Below are 14639 nucleotides of genomic sequence, written 5' to 3'. Positions count from 1 at the left end.
TTGACAGAAAACACCCTTTAATGTCAAAGTGAAAACAACATTTTATAGTTCTTCCTTAATTAATTATAAAAATAAACAGAAAATAACTGATTGCATAGGTATTCACCGCCCTTTAGAGAATATTTGCTAGAGGCACATTTGGTAGAAATTACAGCCATAAATCTTCATTTGGACACTGCTATTACTGCCCATTCTTGTTTACAAAATTGCTCAAATTCTCCCAGGTTTGATAGGAACAGTTGATGAACAGCAATTTTCATCTCCTGCCACAGATGCTTCATTGGATTAAGATCCAGGATTTGACTGGGTCACTTCATAATGTTGACTTTTTTCTTTTTTAACCACTCCAGTTTGGATTTGACTGGCTGCATGTTTTGGGTCATTGGCCTTCTGGAAGATGAATCTTCTCCCAAGTCCCATGTCTCTTGCAGACTGCAGATGTGCTTCCAGGATTTCTCTGTACTTTGTTACATCCATTTTTCCTTCTATCTTCACAAGTCTTCCAGGCCCTAATACAGCAAAGCTTCTGAATAGCATGATGCTGCCACCACCAAGCTTCACAGTAGGGATGGTGTTCTCAGGATGATGTTCACTGTTATGCTTACGCCAAACATAGCGCTTACTTGGTCTCAGACTCTCCCATATGCCTTCTGGCAAATTGCAGTCAAGTTCTGATGTGATATTTTATGTCACTTTGCCACAAAGCCCAACTTTGTAAAGCACCCAAAGAACTGTCATATGCACAGTTTCTCCCAGCCATGGGGGACTCTAATTCCTTTTGAGCTGTCACGGGCCATTTGGTGGCCTTCCTGACTAGACACTTCTCCCCTGGAAACTCAGTTTTGATGACACCCCATTATTACGTTTCACAGTTATGCCATATTTTCTACATTTCTTTATAACGTACTGTGTACTGTGTTTCTTTATAATTTACTGTGCTTTGGGGAATATATAATGCCTTGGAAAAGTTCTCATGCCTCTAACCCTGATTAGTGCTTCTCAATAACCCTTTTTTCTTTGAAAGTTTCTTTGTCTTCACAGTTTAGTGATTTAGCTTTTGTTGGGAGCTTTACTAGTCAATGGTGGGACCTCCCAGAGATATATTTTATCCTGAACTCATATGAATACTCTAATTGCACACAGGTGGATTCCATTCAAAAAATATTTGACTGACTTCTAAAGACAGGTTGCACCATAGCTATAACCATAGGTGTGTTGTAGTAAAGGGAATGAATACATATGCAATCACTTATTTTCTGTTTTTAATTTATAATAAATTTAGGGGGATCTGTAGAATTTTGTTTTCACTTTGTTTTGTACTATCAATGGCAAAAAATCCCATATAAATACATTGTGATTCTATATTGTATCAGTAAAATGTGAAAAACTCTAACTATACATTTGAATACTTGTGAAAGTGTGAATACTTTTGATAGCCACTATATCAGTGTCAACATTAGGTAATGAATGGAACTCATGATTCACTTAATTGAGCAGAGATTAGCAAAGATTTGTGCCTGAACTCAGGCATGTGAAGACAGACAAACCTACTGTCCTACTTTCACTTTAAGTTATATATGAGCCTCCTTGCTCTTTAGCAACACCTTTTACTAGGAGAAACACAGAATACAGAATGCATCTGTTACACAATTCAACAACACAAATATTACTATTATATAATGTGCTAAACATTTAGAGAGCAAGATTAATCACATGGTATTCCATCTTATTTTGCTGTCGTTTTTCCTCATTCTTTCAAAATCCTACTTGTTACCTCTTTCATCTGCATTATTTTCCTAATCTCCAAAATTATTTATTTTGGTGGAAGTATTATTAAAAGGCACAGCAGTCTGCCATTGATTTTACCATTTCCTTTAAATTTAATGTATTTTTAATTAAGAAAGATATCTCACTAGGAAATTACAAACAGCTACAGTAATATTGGACACAATGACATTAAAGCTCTTCTGTATCAATTCGGCATCTTAATTCCTGTTTTATCCTGGGAATCTAACGATTTAGACAGTAACAACATTCCTGTCCTGACAGCCAAACACTTTGTCTCTATTCTGAATAGAAAGAAAACACCTTGAAGCAGTTTTTCAAGAGGGCACCTTATTTTTTCACTCAAGGATTTCTCCTTTTAGACACATATAAAATTGGAGACAGCTGGTTAAAAGTCACAGCAAAGATATTAGAAACACAATCCTCCAGACAAAACAAAAAACTGAGAAAAAGGGTCACAGGTCAAATTACAAAAACTTCTGCTCTAGCCCACAACTGGCTCCAAAATTTTAGGACTGGTGTCATGCCAGGATGTATTGCCTGCCTGCTTTGGTCCAACTCAGTGGAACTCTGAATTGAATTAAGCAGTGATTGAAAGTAAAGGGATAATTCTTTTTTAAATCATAAAACCGGTGACTAATAACTACAGGTTATTGTTGTTTTCCATACAGTCTTTGTTTCCCATGTTGTTCCCAGATGGATGTCTGAAGATAACATGATATGTCATTTTCATGGTCAAGCAAATAAAGAGCATATTCTGCTCTGGAGTAAAAAACAATGTTAGAAATTCTTCTGTCCCTCTACAGGTCCGGTTGCAATCTTTGGCCCGTCAGTGACACCTAGTGACCATAGTGACTAGAATTGTAGTCTCTTCTTCAATTATTTTATTTTTTATTGCTCTTCAGAGCTCCACTGCTTATATCAAAACATATCTGTCCTTTATTATTTTGAATGGATATCGAGACATCAGGGAATAACACTATTATAACAACTATTTTAAAAGCTGTAGAGATTTTGTCCAGGAGTCGAGCCGAGTCTGTTGAATGACGGTATAATCATCACTTTGCATGCGTATGATTTCAGTGGGTTTGTAATGTACTTGTCCTGTAATAAAACCTGAGAAAGACCTTTAGAGTCTTAGGGAGTAATCTCTTGGATACCACAGAGGAATTTGCTATGTAATCAGAGTTAGACCTCCAGATTTTTTAAAAATGACTGCAACTCATGTGTGTTGATCACAGCACCTAGAGAGGCTGTTCCCCTCATAAGTCATGGTGGTTTTTATAGGAAACTTCACAGGTAGTGGACTTTCCATGTCATAGGGTTAATTCCATATAAAAGAGATAAACAAACCAAATTTTACTGACTTGCAAAAAATGTGTGATATGTGTCCAAGTGTAATTTTGCTTCTAGTTTAAAACTTGTAATGCGAAAAACCTAACTTAAGAACCTTTTTTCCTAGCAAGAATTACATTAGATCAGTATTTCTGGAATAATGCACATTTCAGAACTTTAGTCAGAATTAACTTTTTTAACACTACATGTAAGAACACTATCTTGGCTACACAGGAAGATAATTATTAATACAGGAAGCTGTTTTGAAACAACATGGAAGAGGGCCGATACAAAATTTGTACAGCTTGAATTGAAAAGTTAAAACTCAGATATATTTCACAACTTTAATTCTGACCTCAACATTTTGGCCAACTCTAATTAACCCCTGGAATGCCTGCAGGGTAGCTGATAACATAAAATGTTTACCTATAAAATTACCTAAAAGCCAGCGCCTTCTGAAAATGATTCAGTGCTGTAAATAACAGTAATGTTTTCCCACAACCTGTAATACAGTTTATTTTGAAAAATGAGTCACCCAGATGAGTGGTAATAATGGTCCCTAGAGATAAACAATAACTGTGTGATCTCACTGTGCTGATCTGGGCTGTCTATCTTACCTACAACCTCTCTTTCTGCAGACCACAATCTTTCCCTCCTGTAGACCTATAAGACACGGCTTCTGGTGTTAATGTTGATTTCTAGTGTACGATCAGGAATAAAAGGGCTGCCCTACCTCAGTCATACATACAACTACACACACTGATGAGGTTTTCTGGAGCCAGTATGAATTTCAATGCATCTTTGGGGATTTCAGCAAAGTGATCAGACTGAGCAGCAGAGGCAATAAAGTATTATACACTGAAATGTCATACAGTAGACATTCCAGAGTTACAGTTCCTCCTTAGAGTGCAAAGCACAGTAATTATAGATTAAAATATAAGAGAGTACTACTTCATTTCCGTGTAAAACAGTGAAAGAGCTTGCATAAAATAAAGAATAATATTCTTTTATACTCGAAGAGGCATCTAGCAACGAAAGAGTGAAGTGTGATGTCAGCTTCAGAGTGACCGACAGTAGGACATCACACTTCTATTTTATCTGAAGGTTAGCACAGTGATTTAGTCATCTAGAGACACAGCAAGCCTGTGGCAGAGCGTAGACTCAAACCAGAAACCCCTGGAACAAGAACATTTCTCACTCACTGGATCATCTAGTCCTGCTTTAAAAAAATTGACTTGTTTTCACTCACCTTTCCCTCACTGATTTGACTCTATAGATCTGGGTGCAGATTTTCAAGGCTATGAAACAAGACTAGGATGAGCAACCTGTGCAGATCTGGGGACAGAGGAGTGTGGTTGGAGTGCCCTCTGCTGTTAAGAAACAAAAGGTGCATCTAGGTTAAGGATTTAACTCCTGTTTTTTTCTAAGTCCACATAAAGGATCATTCATCCATTTTCTAAATGCTTCTTCCAGGATCACAATGGACTGCAAAACATAAAGGACCATAAAACATTTTAAAAAACTTAACTGATGAGTGAAATGAGAAAAATAAGTTCAAGACTGAGAAAACAATGAGTGGAAAATTGCTTGTTGCTACTGTAAATTCTTAATTCTTATCTAGGAAGTAAAAGTCATTCACACAGTTTTATTTCTAATTCAGGGGGATAATTATGGGAAAAATGTGCCTCATTGAAAATCTATTACTCATGATAACCAAAGCATTTGTTATTGGTCTGTGGAAATGTCAAAGGCTTCAACCCCTGAAGAAACACAATATGGGAAGCTCCTATTCTGATCAACATTTAGATAAGGCATCTAGAAAACATCCAGACTGATCATCCACTATTAGACCAACTGGGTTTGTTCAATGTAAATACAGATCAGAGCAATTCTAGGTGCATGCAGCTTTAAAAAAATGAGGACTGCCTCAGACTACAACTGCTTCACATTGTGTAGGTAAGGCTCCTGTCAACTGAGCAGGACCACCAGGGCTGATCTCAGTAATACCAAAAGAAATCCATGTAGAAAAGGCCATCTAAGAAGCCTGTCACACAGAGAGCAGACTCCAGGCCACTCTGAAAGGCTCAATGCCTGTCCTTGTGGTTGGCATAGCTGGGGAAGCCGAACTGTGAGATCATGAGGTTGGAGTAGCGCAATGGCATGCCGCCGTAGATCTGCACCAGGCGGTTGAGGCAGAAGGAGCGCTGCAGGAGGTGCTCTGCCCGGTGCCACATGCCCAGGTACCCGCTGCTAGCGTCCCGCTCCAAGTTGCGAATGTCCACGGGCTTCACAAACACCCCTGCTGGCTTGTGGGTGATCTGGGACACCATGAAGTTCATGGCAATATCGTCGCAGTTCTGCGTCTCGTCGATCAGGCGGAGCACCTCAGCCGGCTGCCTCTGGAAGGCGTCCAGGTAGCTCTGGTGGAAGAATGCTGCTCCGACTAACACCATAGAATATCTGTCCCCACTGCCGGCCTCAGGGTCCTGCAGCTCGAAGCTGCCATAACTGTACACCCCCGAGGGCGTCAGGACGTGCTTGCGGGGCACGAAACCCACAATTTGGTTGGGGAATTGCTGCAACACAAGTGGAAGACAAAACAGAATTTCATGGTTAACTTTTATAACCGTCACATGTCAAAACATCACCAGTTTTGTACAGTGCCTTTAAAAGCCATAATCTCATAGGTGTACCAAAGAGCTGGAAAAGAATGTTTTGTTTTCTCAGACATTTAGACAAAACTGAAAAATCTTTTCACTTTTTAGGATTTTTCAGTCAAAAAGTGAGGTGCTCACACACCAGCTGACAGTATTATAAGGAAACAATCTTAGAAAACACTAAACAAGTTATTCAAGTAACCAATCCTGAGTAAATGACAAGAAATGCTGTTTTTCAAGTCGTAATTGTACTGTTTAAGAACATCTTCATGATTTATAACTCACTGAGATTTTGTTGTTCAGATAGAATGGGCTGTCAGAATAATCAGGAAATATTACTGGAATCCCACCATAGAAATCACATTATTATTTATTAGTAGTCTAGGACTCTTCCTAACAATGCAGGCCATTAAAATCTGAAAACAAAGATTCCCTGAACACCACATGAAGCCTTACATTCTGAAACCACTTGCTGAAGAAAACTGGGGGCAACACAAGGTATTATGGGGCAACAACCATTATCTGCACATCCTCTAAAGCTTTCAGTCACAAACATGCAAGATACTAGCATTACAAACAATATTGCATTGTCTTTCCTTCTATCATGCTGACAAGAAAGACATTTCCTGTTTTCACAGCCAAAGCCTGCTTGGTTTCCAAAGTCACACAGCAGTGTTTTTTGGCTTTAGCCCATCATCCAACATCAATCAGAAACATAAACAGCAAATCAACAACACGGTAACTATTAAGAAAACACTGCAATCAGTAAACTTAGCTGGTAGTTAACCTATTACAGTGTGCAAAATTCCTGTACAAGATTCAATAAGAACTGTTTATACTTTCAATATTAGGTTTGGCAGTGTGAAAATCTAAAACAAAGGCAAGTTCAAATATTTTCCAAGATCTTACAAACATTACTGTCCAAACACACTAATCTCTGTCAACCTTTCTAATTCACTCAGGAGGACAAGCTGTTCCAATTTCAGTCCAAGAGAAAATTGCTGATGATATAATAATCACTGTACCTTCCAGACAGAAAAGGCAAAGCTGATGTCTGGAGCGCTGATCAGGGTGTCATCATCCAGCATTAGCACAGCTGTGAACACAGGTGAGTGAGACATGAGTAGCATGGTTGAAGTCCCCTGGGGCCACACTACAGCAGGCCTTCCTAGGCCATGAATGGCTTAATACCCAAAGGAAAGGGTTGAGGTGAATCGGCTGGGGTTTAATTGGATCAGTTGACCACTTTTCTCAATGGACACCACGCTTCACCCAGCCTCAGAGCTGGGGAAGCCTTGTTTTTCCAGCTCTGAAGACAAGCTCCATGAGAATAAAAGGTTTGTTACCAGAGCCAATAACATCCTCGTGAATCTTTTAGTGAGCGATCTGTTGTTTAGCAGGATAGGTGAAACTGGCATATTTTGAGAGCATTTTGAAATGCTCCTTCACTGTTGGACTTAGTTTAATAAGGACTGGAAACTAAACAGATTTTACTCCTTTTATTATGGAAGCAGGATAAGAGCACATATCACATTAGGAGGTGTTCCAGTAAAGGAGTGGTCACTAGTGTCCAGTTTAACAACCACCTGTTGTGAATTTGGGTTTCTCCTTAGATAAAAGGTATTGTGTTATTGTTAAACACATCCGGTGTAGGTTTAATATAGTTCTAGAACCCTTCACAACAGTTAAGACTGTTAATCATTTAACTTTGATTCAAAAAACAATAATAAGGCTTTTGGTTTATTCATTGGTTTTTCTATAATGCCCAATAAATACTTGGATTTCTGTAGCTTTATTAATGTTTTATGATGTTGTCAGAACAGTTTCAGGACAGTTCTGTCAGCTATTCTTGATCCTTCTACGGCCTTTTGACTTAATTCTATAATAAAATCGATTAGCCTGACATTTAAGTGAAACTCATTGTTTTGGAGCAATAGTAGTGGCCAAAGAATTAAACAGTTACATTCAGAGATTTAAAATGTCATCAATAGGCAAATAATAACAATTCCTTACACTTAGCACTTTATAGGTAATGGGAACTCCCCTCCACCACCACCAATGTGCAGTACTCACCTGGATGATATGACGGCAGCCATAGTGCACACAGTACGCTCACCACACAATAAGCTATCAGTGGGGAGGAGAACAGAGTGACGAAGCCAATTCATAGATGGAGATTATTAGGAGGCTCTGTTTAGTAAAGGCCAATGGGAAATTTGGCCAGGACAGCCAGTGTAACACCCCTACTCTTTTCAAGAAACACCCTGGGATTTTTAATGACCATAGAGAGTCAGGATCTAGCCTCATCCGAAAGATGGCACCTTTTCACAGTACAGTGTGCCCCTCACTATACTGGGGCATTAGGACCCACCCAGATTGGGGAGTGAGTGCCCTCTACTGACCCCACTAACACCTCTTACATTCAGGTACTGACTAGGCTCACACCTGCTTAGCTTTAGCGGCAATATTTTGAATGTTCCTAGATTGATGCTCCTAGGCCTCACAGAGGACATAAGAGCCAGTGCTTTTTGACTAATGTAGTAGATAAAGAAACAAAAGTGTTGTTACAATAGTGATCTATCCAATGTAAGGGAAGATAAAGGTTTCTAAGCACTATACCTTTGGAAAAAGCATTCAGAACATATTACTTTCTGTATTATCAATTTCAAATATAAAATAAAATAAGATTTTATTACATGAGGGCCTGACACATCAGAGAATGAAGTCAATTTCCTTTTCTTTAAAATACAGTGCCTTGCGAAAGTATTCGGCCCCCTTGAACTTTTCAACCTTTTGCCACATTTCAGGCTTCAAACATAAAGATATAATTTTTTTATTTTATGTGAAGAATCACCAACAAGTGGGACACAATTGTGAAGTGGAACGAAATATATTGGATTTTTGAAACTTTTTTAACTAATAAAAAAATGAAAAGTGGGGCGTGCAAAATTATTCGGCCCCTTTACTTTCAGTGCAGCAAACTCACTCCAGAAGTTCAGCGAGGATCTCTGAATGATCCAATGTTGTCCTAAATGACTGATGGTGATAAGTAGAATCCACCTGTGTGTAATCAAGTCTCTGTATAAATGCACCTGCTCTGTGATAGTCTCAAGGTTCTGTTGAAAGCGCAGAGAGCATCATGAAGACCAAGGAACACACCAGGCAGGTCCGTAATACTGTTGTGGAGAAGTTTAAAGCCGGATTTGGATACAAAAAGATTTCCCAAGCTTCAAACATCCCAAGGAGCACTGTGCAAGCGATCATCTTGAAATGGAAGGAGTATCAGACCACTGCAAATCTACCAAGACCTGGCCGTCCCTCTAAACTTTCAGCTCAGACAAGGAGAAGACTGATCAGAGATGCAGCCAAGAGGCCCATGATCACTCTGGATGAACTGCAGAGAACTACAGCTGAGGTGGGAGAGTCTGTCCATAGGACAACAATCAGTCTTACACTGCACAAATCTGGCCTTAATGGAAGAGTGGCAAGAAGAAAGCCATTTCTCAAAGATATCCATAAAAAGTCTCGTCTAAAGTTTGCCACAAGCCACCTGGGAGACACCCCAAACATGTGGAAGAAGGTGCTCTGGTCAGATGAAACCAAAATCGAACTTTTTGGCCACAATGCAAAACGATATGTTTGGCGTAAAAGCAACACAGCTCATCACCCTCAACACACCATCCCCACTGTCAAACATGGTGGTGGCAGCATCATGGTTTGGGCCTGCTTTTCTTCAGCAGGGACAGGGAAGATGGTTAAAATTGAGGGGAAGATGGATGCAGCCAAATACAGGACCATTCTGGATGAAAACCTGTTGGAGTCTGCAAAAGACCTGAAACTGGGACGGAGATTTATCTTCCAACAAGACAATGATCCCAAACATACAGCAAAATCTACAAAGGAATGGTTCACAAATAAACGTATCCAGGTGTTTGAATGGCCAAGTCAAAGTCCAGACCTGAATCCAATCGAGAATCTGTGGAAAGAGCTGAAAACTGCTGTTCACAAACGCTCTCCATCCAACCTCACTGAGCTCGAGCTGTTTTGCAAGGAAGAATGGGCAAGAATTTCAGTCTCTCGATGTGCAAAACTGATAGAGACATACCCCAAGCGACTTGCAGCTGTAATCGCAGCAAAAGGTGGCTCTACAAAGTATTAACGCAAGGGGGCCAAATAATTTTGCACGCCCCACTTTTCATTTTTTTATTAGTTAAAAAAGTTTCAAAAATCCAATAGATTTCGTTCCACTTCACAATTGTGTCCCACTTGTTGGTGATTCTTCACATAAAATAAAAAAATTATATCTTTATGTTTGAAGCCTGAAATGTGGCAAAAGGTTGAAAAGTTCAAGGGGGCCGAATACTTTCGCAAGGCACTGTATTTCCTGAATGAAGAACAATACTGGTTTATTAACACTTGTGAGGACTGGAGGTTCATCATGGAATCAGCAGAGTTCAAAATAAATTTAAAAACTCTTCATCAATGTAACTGCAAAACAAAAACAGATGAGTAGACTTTTTTGTCCATGAATATGTGCCAGTGCTAGTCCTCCCTCCTACGCACTCTAAAATCCCTCCTAAAATCCTAAAGTCATGACACTACAGTACCTGCAACAGGTACAGTGTGTCACAGGGATGCTTCACTGCTATGGAAGGGTTTGCAGCAGATGCTCATTTCTAGAAGGGCACCTGTTGTGAATAGCTGTCAGTGTGATCTCCCCTCACCCCTGTGTAAAGCCTACTGCCATCACCTTCAGTCTCCTGCTCTGGGAAGCGTTGCAGCCTGTTGCGCATGAGGTTCACGGCCTGCTCCTTAAAAACCACAGGCACAGGGTGCGGCTCCAGAGAGTCCCACAGCTCCTGGGGCACCTTCTCTCCCACACTGTTCCACACGATGATGATTCGGTGCAGGTGGGGCACGGCCTGATAGTGGTTGAGCAGTTTGAGCAGCAGGTCAGTGCGATTGTAGGTCTGCATGATGATGGTGAAGGAGTCCGAGAGAGATCCCCGAGGCTGGGACAGGCTGGCTCTCCTGAGGACACCCAGGCCCCCATCGTCCACTCCAGGCAGCAGCAAGGTCAAACCCACCCCAACCACGAAGAGCAGGAGGATGGGCACAATAAGGTACCTGCGGTTGGTGCTGTGCATCTTGCAAATACGGTAAAAGATCCTGGCAGGAAAGAGTACAGGATCTGAGTACAGTACAGTAAACTGCAGAGCACTTTGAGGTCACAACAGATAAATAACACCCTAAACAAGAACCAGAAATAAGAAGTTTGCAATGTTCCCACAGCACTTTCATGACTGAGGTTCCTTCTGTAGAACTGGAACTACAAAGTTCACATTGTTATGCATAACTACATTGTTATGTGTGAGTCTGCTCCATTTGTGCTTGGTGAAGTGCCAGTAATTAGTAACTGGTTTATCTTCATCTCATGGCTGTGGGAAATGTAAACCTGTATAGGAAATTCACCTATTGCCCTTTGTTGTACACAGCCATTTAATTGTAACCTATGGAGAAAATTATTTCTTCTTTCATTATACCAATCATTTTATTTGATACAACACACTGTGCTACTCCTTGCCACAGACAGCTTTACAGATCTATGGGAGTCTCAGGCCCAGTGGTTGCTCCACTCCTCCAGACAATAGTTTGGGGTATGTTAATTATAATAGATAACTAACTATGATAATAGTTTCTGAAAAATCCATGGTTAGTATTAATCAATTATTCTCTGTAAAAACCACGGGACAGGGACAGCTCATAGGATGCTTGGAAAGACATTTATCTGCAGTTTCACTGGAATCGCAGAAGCATTATTCCTGCTTGATGCACAGCCTAGACTGAAAATGCAGTAAGACAACTGATTGAAGCAACATTTCCAAAGCAAGAGGAAGTAAACATAAGTCATTCTTTAAAATGTAAATTCATGCTGTGTTCATTCTCAAAGTTTGGACTTAAGGAATAGATTGCAGCTTGGCTACATTTTGTTTGTGTATGGTTAGATTTCATTAGGTTTACATTCTGCTAAAACTATGGCACAGTTCTCAACGTCAAAACCTGATTAATTAGACCACTTTCCATTTTTCTCTCAGCCTGTGAGCTCCCATTTTCTGTAGAGTTTTTAATATCTGTTGTTTTCTGTCATTTCTGTTTCTTACTTGTAATACCAAAACAAATCCGAAAATACATTCTGAAGAAGAAGTAGATCTGTTGACATTTCACTGACGTTGTCACATTTTCCAGCTTCACAGATTATGACTGAAAAGGTTTTGCTATTTCTGGTTTCATTCCTAGGGGCAGATTAAGCTATGATATTAGAGGAAATACCACAAAGGCATTAAATATGTTGGAGTGAGGATCTGCATCAGTGTGGATTGGCTGCAACAGAACAAGTTAAGGTTAACTCCATGCTGAAAAACAGAAGAAAACAAAATGTTTCAGGCAGGAATATAAAGCACAGGAGAAAACAGACAGAGTTGGAGATTGGGATAATGGGCACATACTGTAGGTGAGTGACTACATGAAAGTCTGTGGTTCTACAGCTTTTTGGCAGTTTACAATGTTGGGATCCAGTGATTCATAATGTTTCATTTGATCTATGGACATTACAGTCCTTTACACTTGTAGTCCCCATGATGATGGTCAAATAAGCCCTCAAGCACACACTTAAATATACAGGACTTGATCCCCATATTCATACCCACTTACAATTAGCTGAACTGGTTCCCACACTGAATGCGTTTTCTTACTATAACCTTTCCTACCAGCTCAGTGGATCTGCCACGGTTACCAAGATGGGACCACGTTATCCCACCATCTTGGAGGGCTGGGTAGAAGAACTTTTCTTCACTTTCTATACAGCTTTTGTCCCCAACCTCTACAAGTGGTGCTGCCACCTGCTACAGCAATTCCTGCATCATTTCACCAACTTTCACCCTTCTCTAAATTTCAACATCAATGTGTATACTCCACAACTGTTTTTTTTCCAGACACAAGCCTCTCCATTCTCTATCCAGGACTGTATCCCCTTTATAGCTCCTTCCACCCCAAACATAAAAACTCTATCTCTCCCCTTCTCACGATTCCTTAAACTTCATGTCACGGACGTCCAAAGGGACTAACCGTGGGGAGCAGGAGAGCAGAAAAAGACCCATATGCGTAGTGGCGAGACGGGAAAAAGGCCCGGGCTCATTAGTGCAAAGAGTTCAGGAATGCCGTATAGAAACCAATGCCCTCAGGGAGCGGACGTGGGGCGCCCTGGTGCTAGGCAGGTCTCAGGACATCCGAACATCAATGCTGAACGAGGACAGAGTGCAAGACCCGGAAATATATAGCCCAAGGGAAAGAGAGGGACAGGAAGGACAGCAGACCGGAAACTAGGGACAGGTCAGAGAAGGAGCGCCCTCTGGCTGCAGAGGGCGTGACACTTCATCAGTTATGCAGTGATAACACGTCTTCCATAAACAAGCCCTTCTAATGAGTTCTTTCTTCAGTGACTGGGGACTTTGTAATTCCTTTGTTAAGATTTGTAGAAATATTCTAACAAAGATATTTCAAGGTTTCATGAGGCTTTGAGCTATAAGGTACAGAAAGACTGGAATAACTTACCTCCTGAAATAAGATCACAAATTTTAATTTGTGTAGTTAAAAGCAAACTAATTTTGTATTTAAAAACAGAATGTTTTTGAAATATACTTATTCATTTTAATATTTTATTTAGCCAAATATTCATTTAAGGTACTTAAATAATTTGTATTTTTATTTACTTAGTATATATACCTGCCACATTAGGTCTCTCTCACACACACCCAAAGAAGATTCAACATAATGATTATTTAAAAAACAAGCAAAATATGAATTTCCCAATCAATGCGTTCTATATACTAGTAGACTTTTGACATAGCTGTTCTAATTTGTAGCAGCCTCATTGTCGTTGTATTGTTTTTATTGCGCTACTCTTCCGTTCTTACACAATGTACACTTTCTATATTGTAATTCGCACTGGATAATGGTGTCTACTAACAGAACAACACATATGCATCTACAGACTAACTTGCAGTCAGTTGGTGTTAAAACTTACTCTTCAATGTTTCTATAATACTTTAAAGAACACACTCGACTTTGTTTGCAATGAATGAGTGGTTGCGTGTGAATAAACAGCATCTATACTTGGAGAAACTAAAGGTTGCATAATCTATATTAAATCACGTTTACACATTTCCCAGTTTTAGTCATCCCGAGTCAGCAGTTCTAAAAAAGAAACGTAGATGACTGCAATAAAACTTTTTCAAAAACTTTCGTAAGAGCATACACGAAGAAAACAACAAAAACTTTGTTGTTTATGACGAAAAGCTGTCCGGTCGAATTTGCATATTCCTCCAAAACAACTTTCCATTTGTCGGGTCCTTAATTGATGCAGTTGATACCCGTAACAGTTCAGAATGAAAAAAATCAAATACAGTCGTCTCCTTTATAAACCTACCATGTGGCATAAATCATTTTCAGTTTATGCATCCTGATTTGTAGTTGTTTGTAAGGTTTGGGGAGAAAAAAGTGTCAGTCTAAACGTATATAAACAAACCTGCTCACACACCGCATCATCACTAATAGTATTCATATTTATTATTTTCATTTCTATACAATACAAACTAGATTCCATCTCGCCCTAAAAGAAAAGGCGAAACTGCTGTAACACGATTACCTCATTTCATCCCGAGGACTTCCCAACACTTCAAGCTCTTCCTGCGGTGCCGGGTCTTGGGTTCCTGCGCAGCCGTGCGGGAACGTTTACCGAAGCCTCGAGCTCCGCGAGGATTGAAATGTGAAACCCCTAGTTACTGTAGCTCCGCGCTTGGGGCA

The 14639-nt window shown here is 39.9% G+C and overlaps 1 protein-coding gene across 1 annotated transcript; it reads right to left on the bottom strand.

Annotated features, from left to right (window-relative positions):
* Window positions 1-1860: 1860 nt before the first annotated feature.
* On the bottom strand, window positions 1861-14577 carry extl2 (exostosin-like glycosyltransferase 2). Its single transcript, XM_006643083.3, has 4 exons — window positions 14482-14577; window positions 10528-10946; window positions 6803-6873; window positions 1861-5696 (listed from the first exon to the last, which is right to left on the bottom strand). Exons 1-4 carry the CDS (start codon window positions 14484-14486, stop codon window positions 5205-5207), a joined length of 987 nt encoding a protein of 328 aa, XP_006643146.2. The 5' UTR covers window positions 14487-14577; the 3' UTR covers window positions 1861-5204.
* Window positions 14578-14639: the final 62 nt, after the last annotated feature.

The sequence above is a fragment of the Lepisosteus oculatus genome, chromosome 9, assembly GCF_040954835.1.
Source record: "Lepisosteus oculatus isolate fLepOcu1 chromosome 9, fLepOcu1.hap2, whole genome shotgun sequence".
Taxonomy (NCBI): Eukaryota; Metazoa; Chordata; class Actinopteri; order Semionotiformes; family Lepisosteidae; genus Lepisosteus; species Lepisosteus oculatus.
This window is presented reverse-complemented; position numbering and strand designations above follow the sequence as displayed.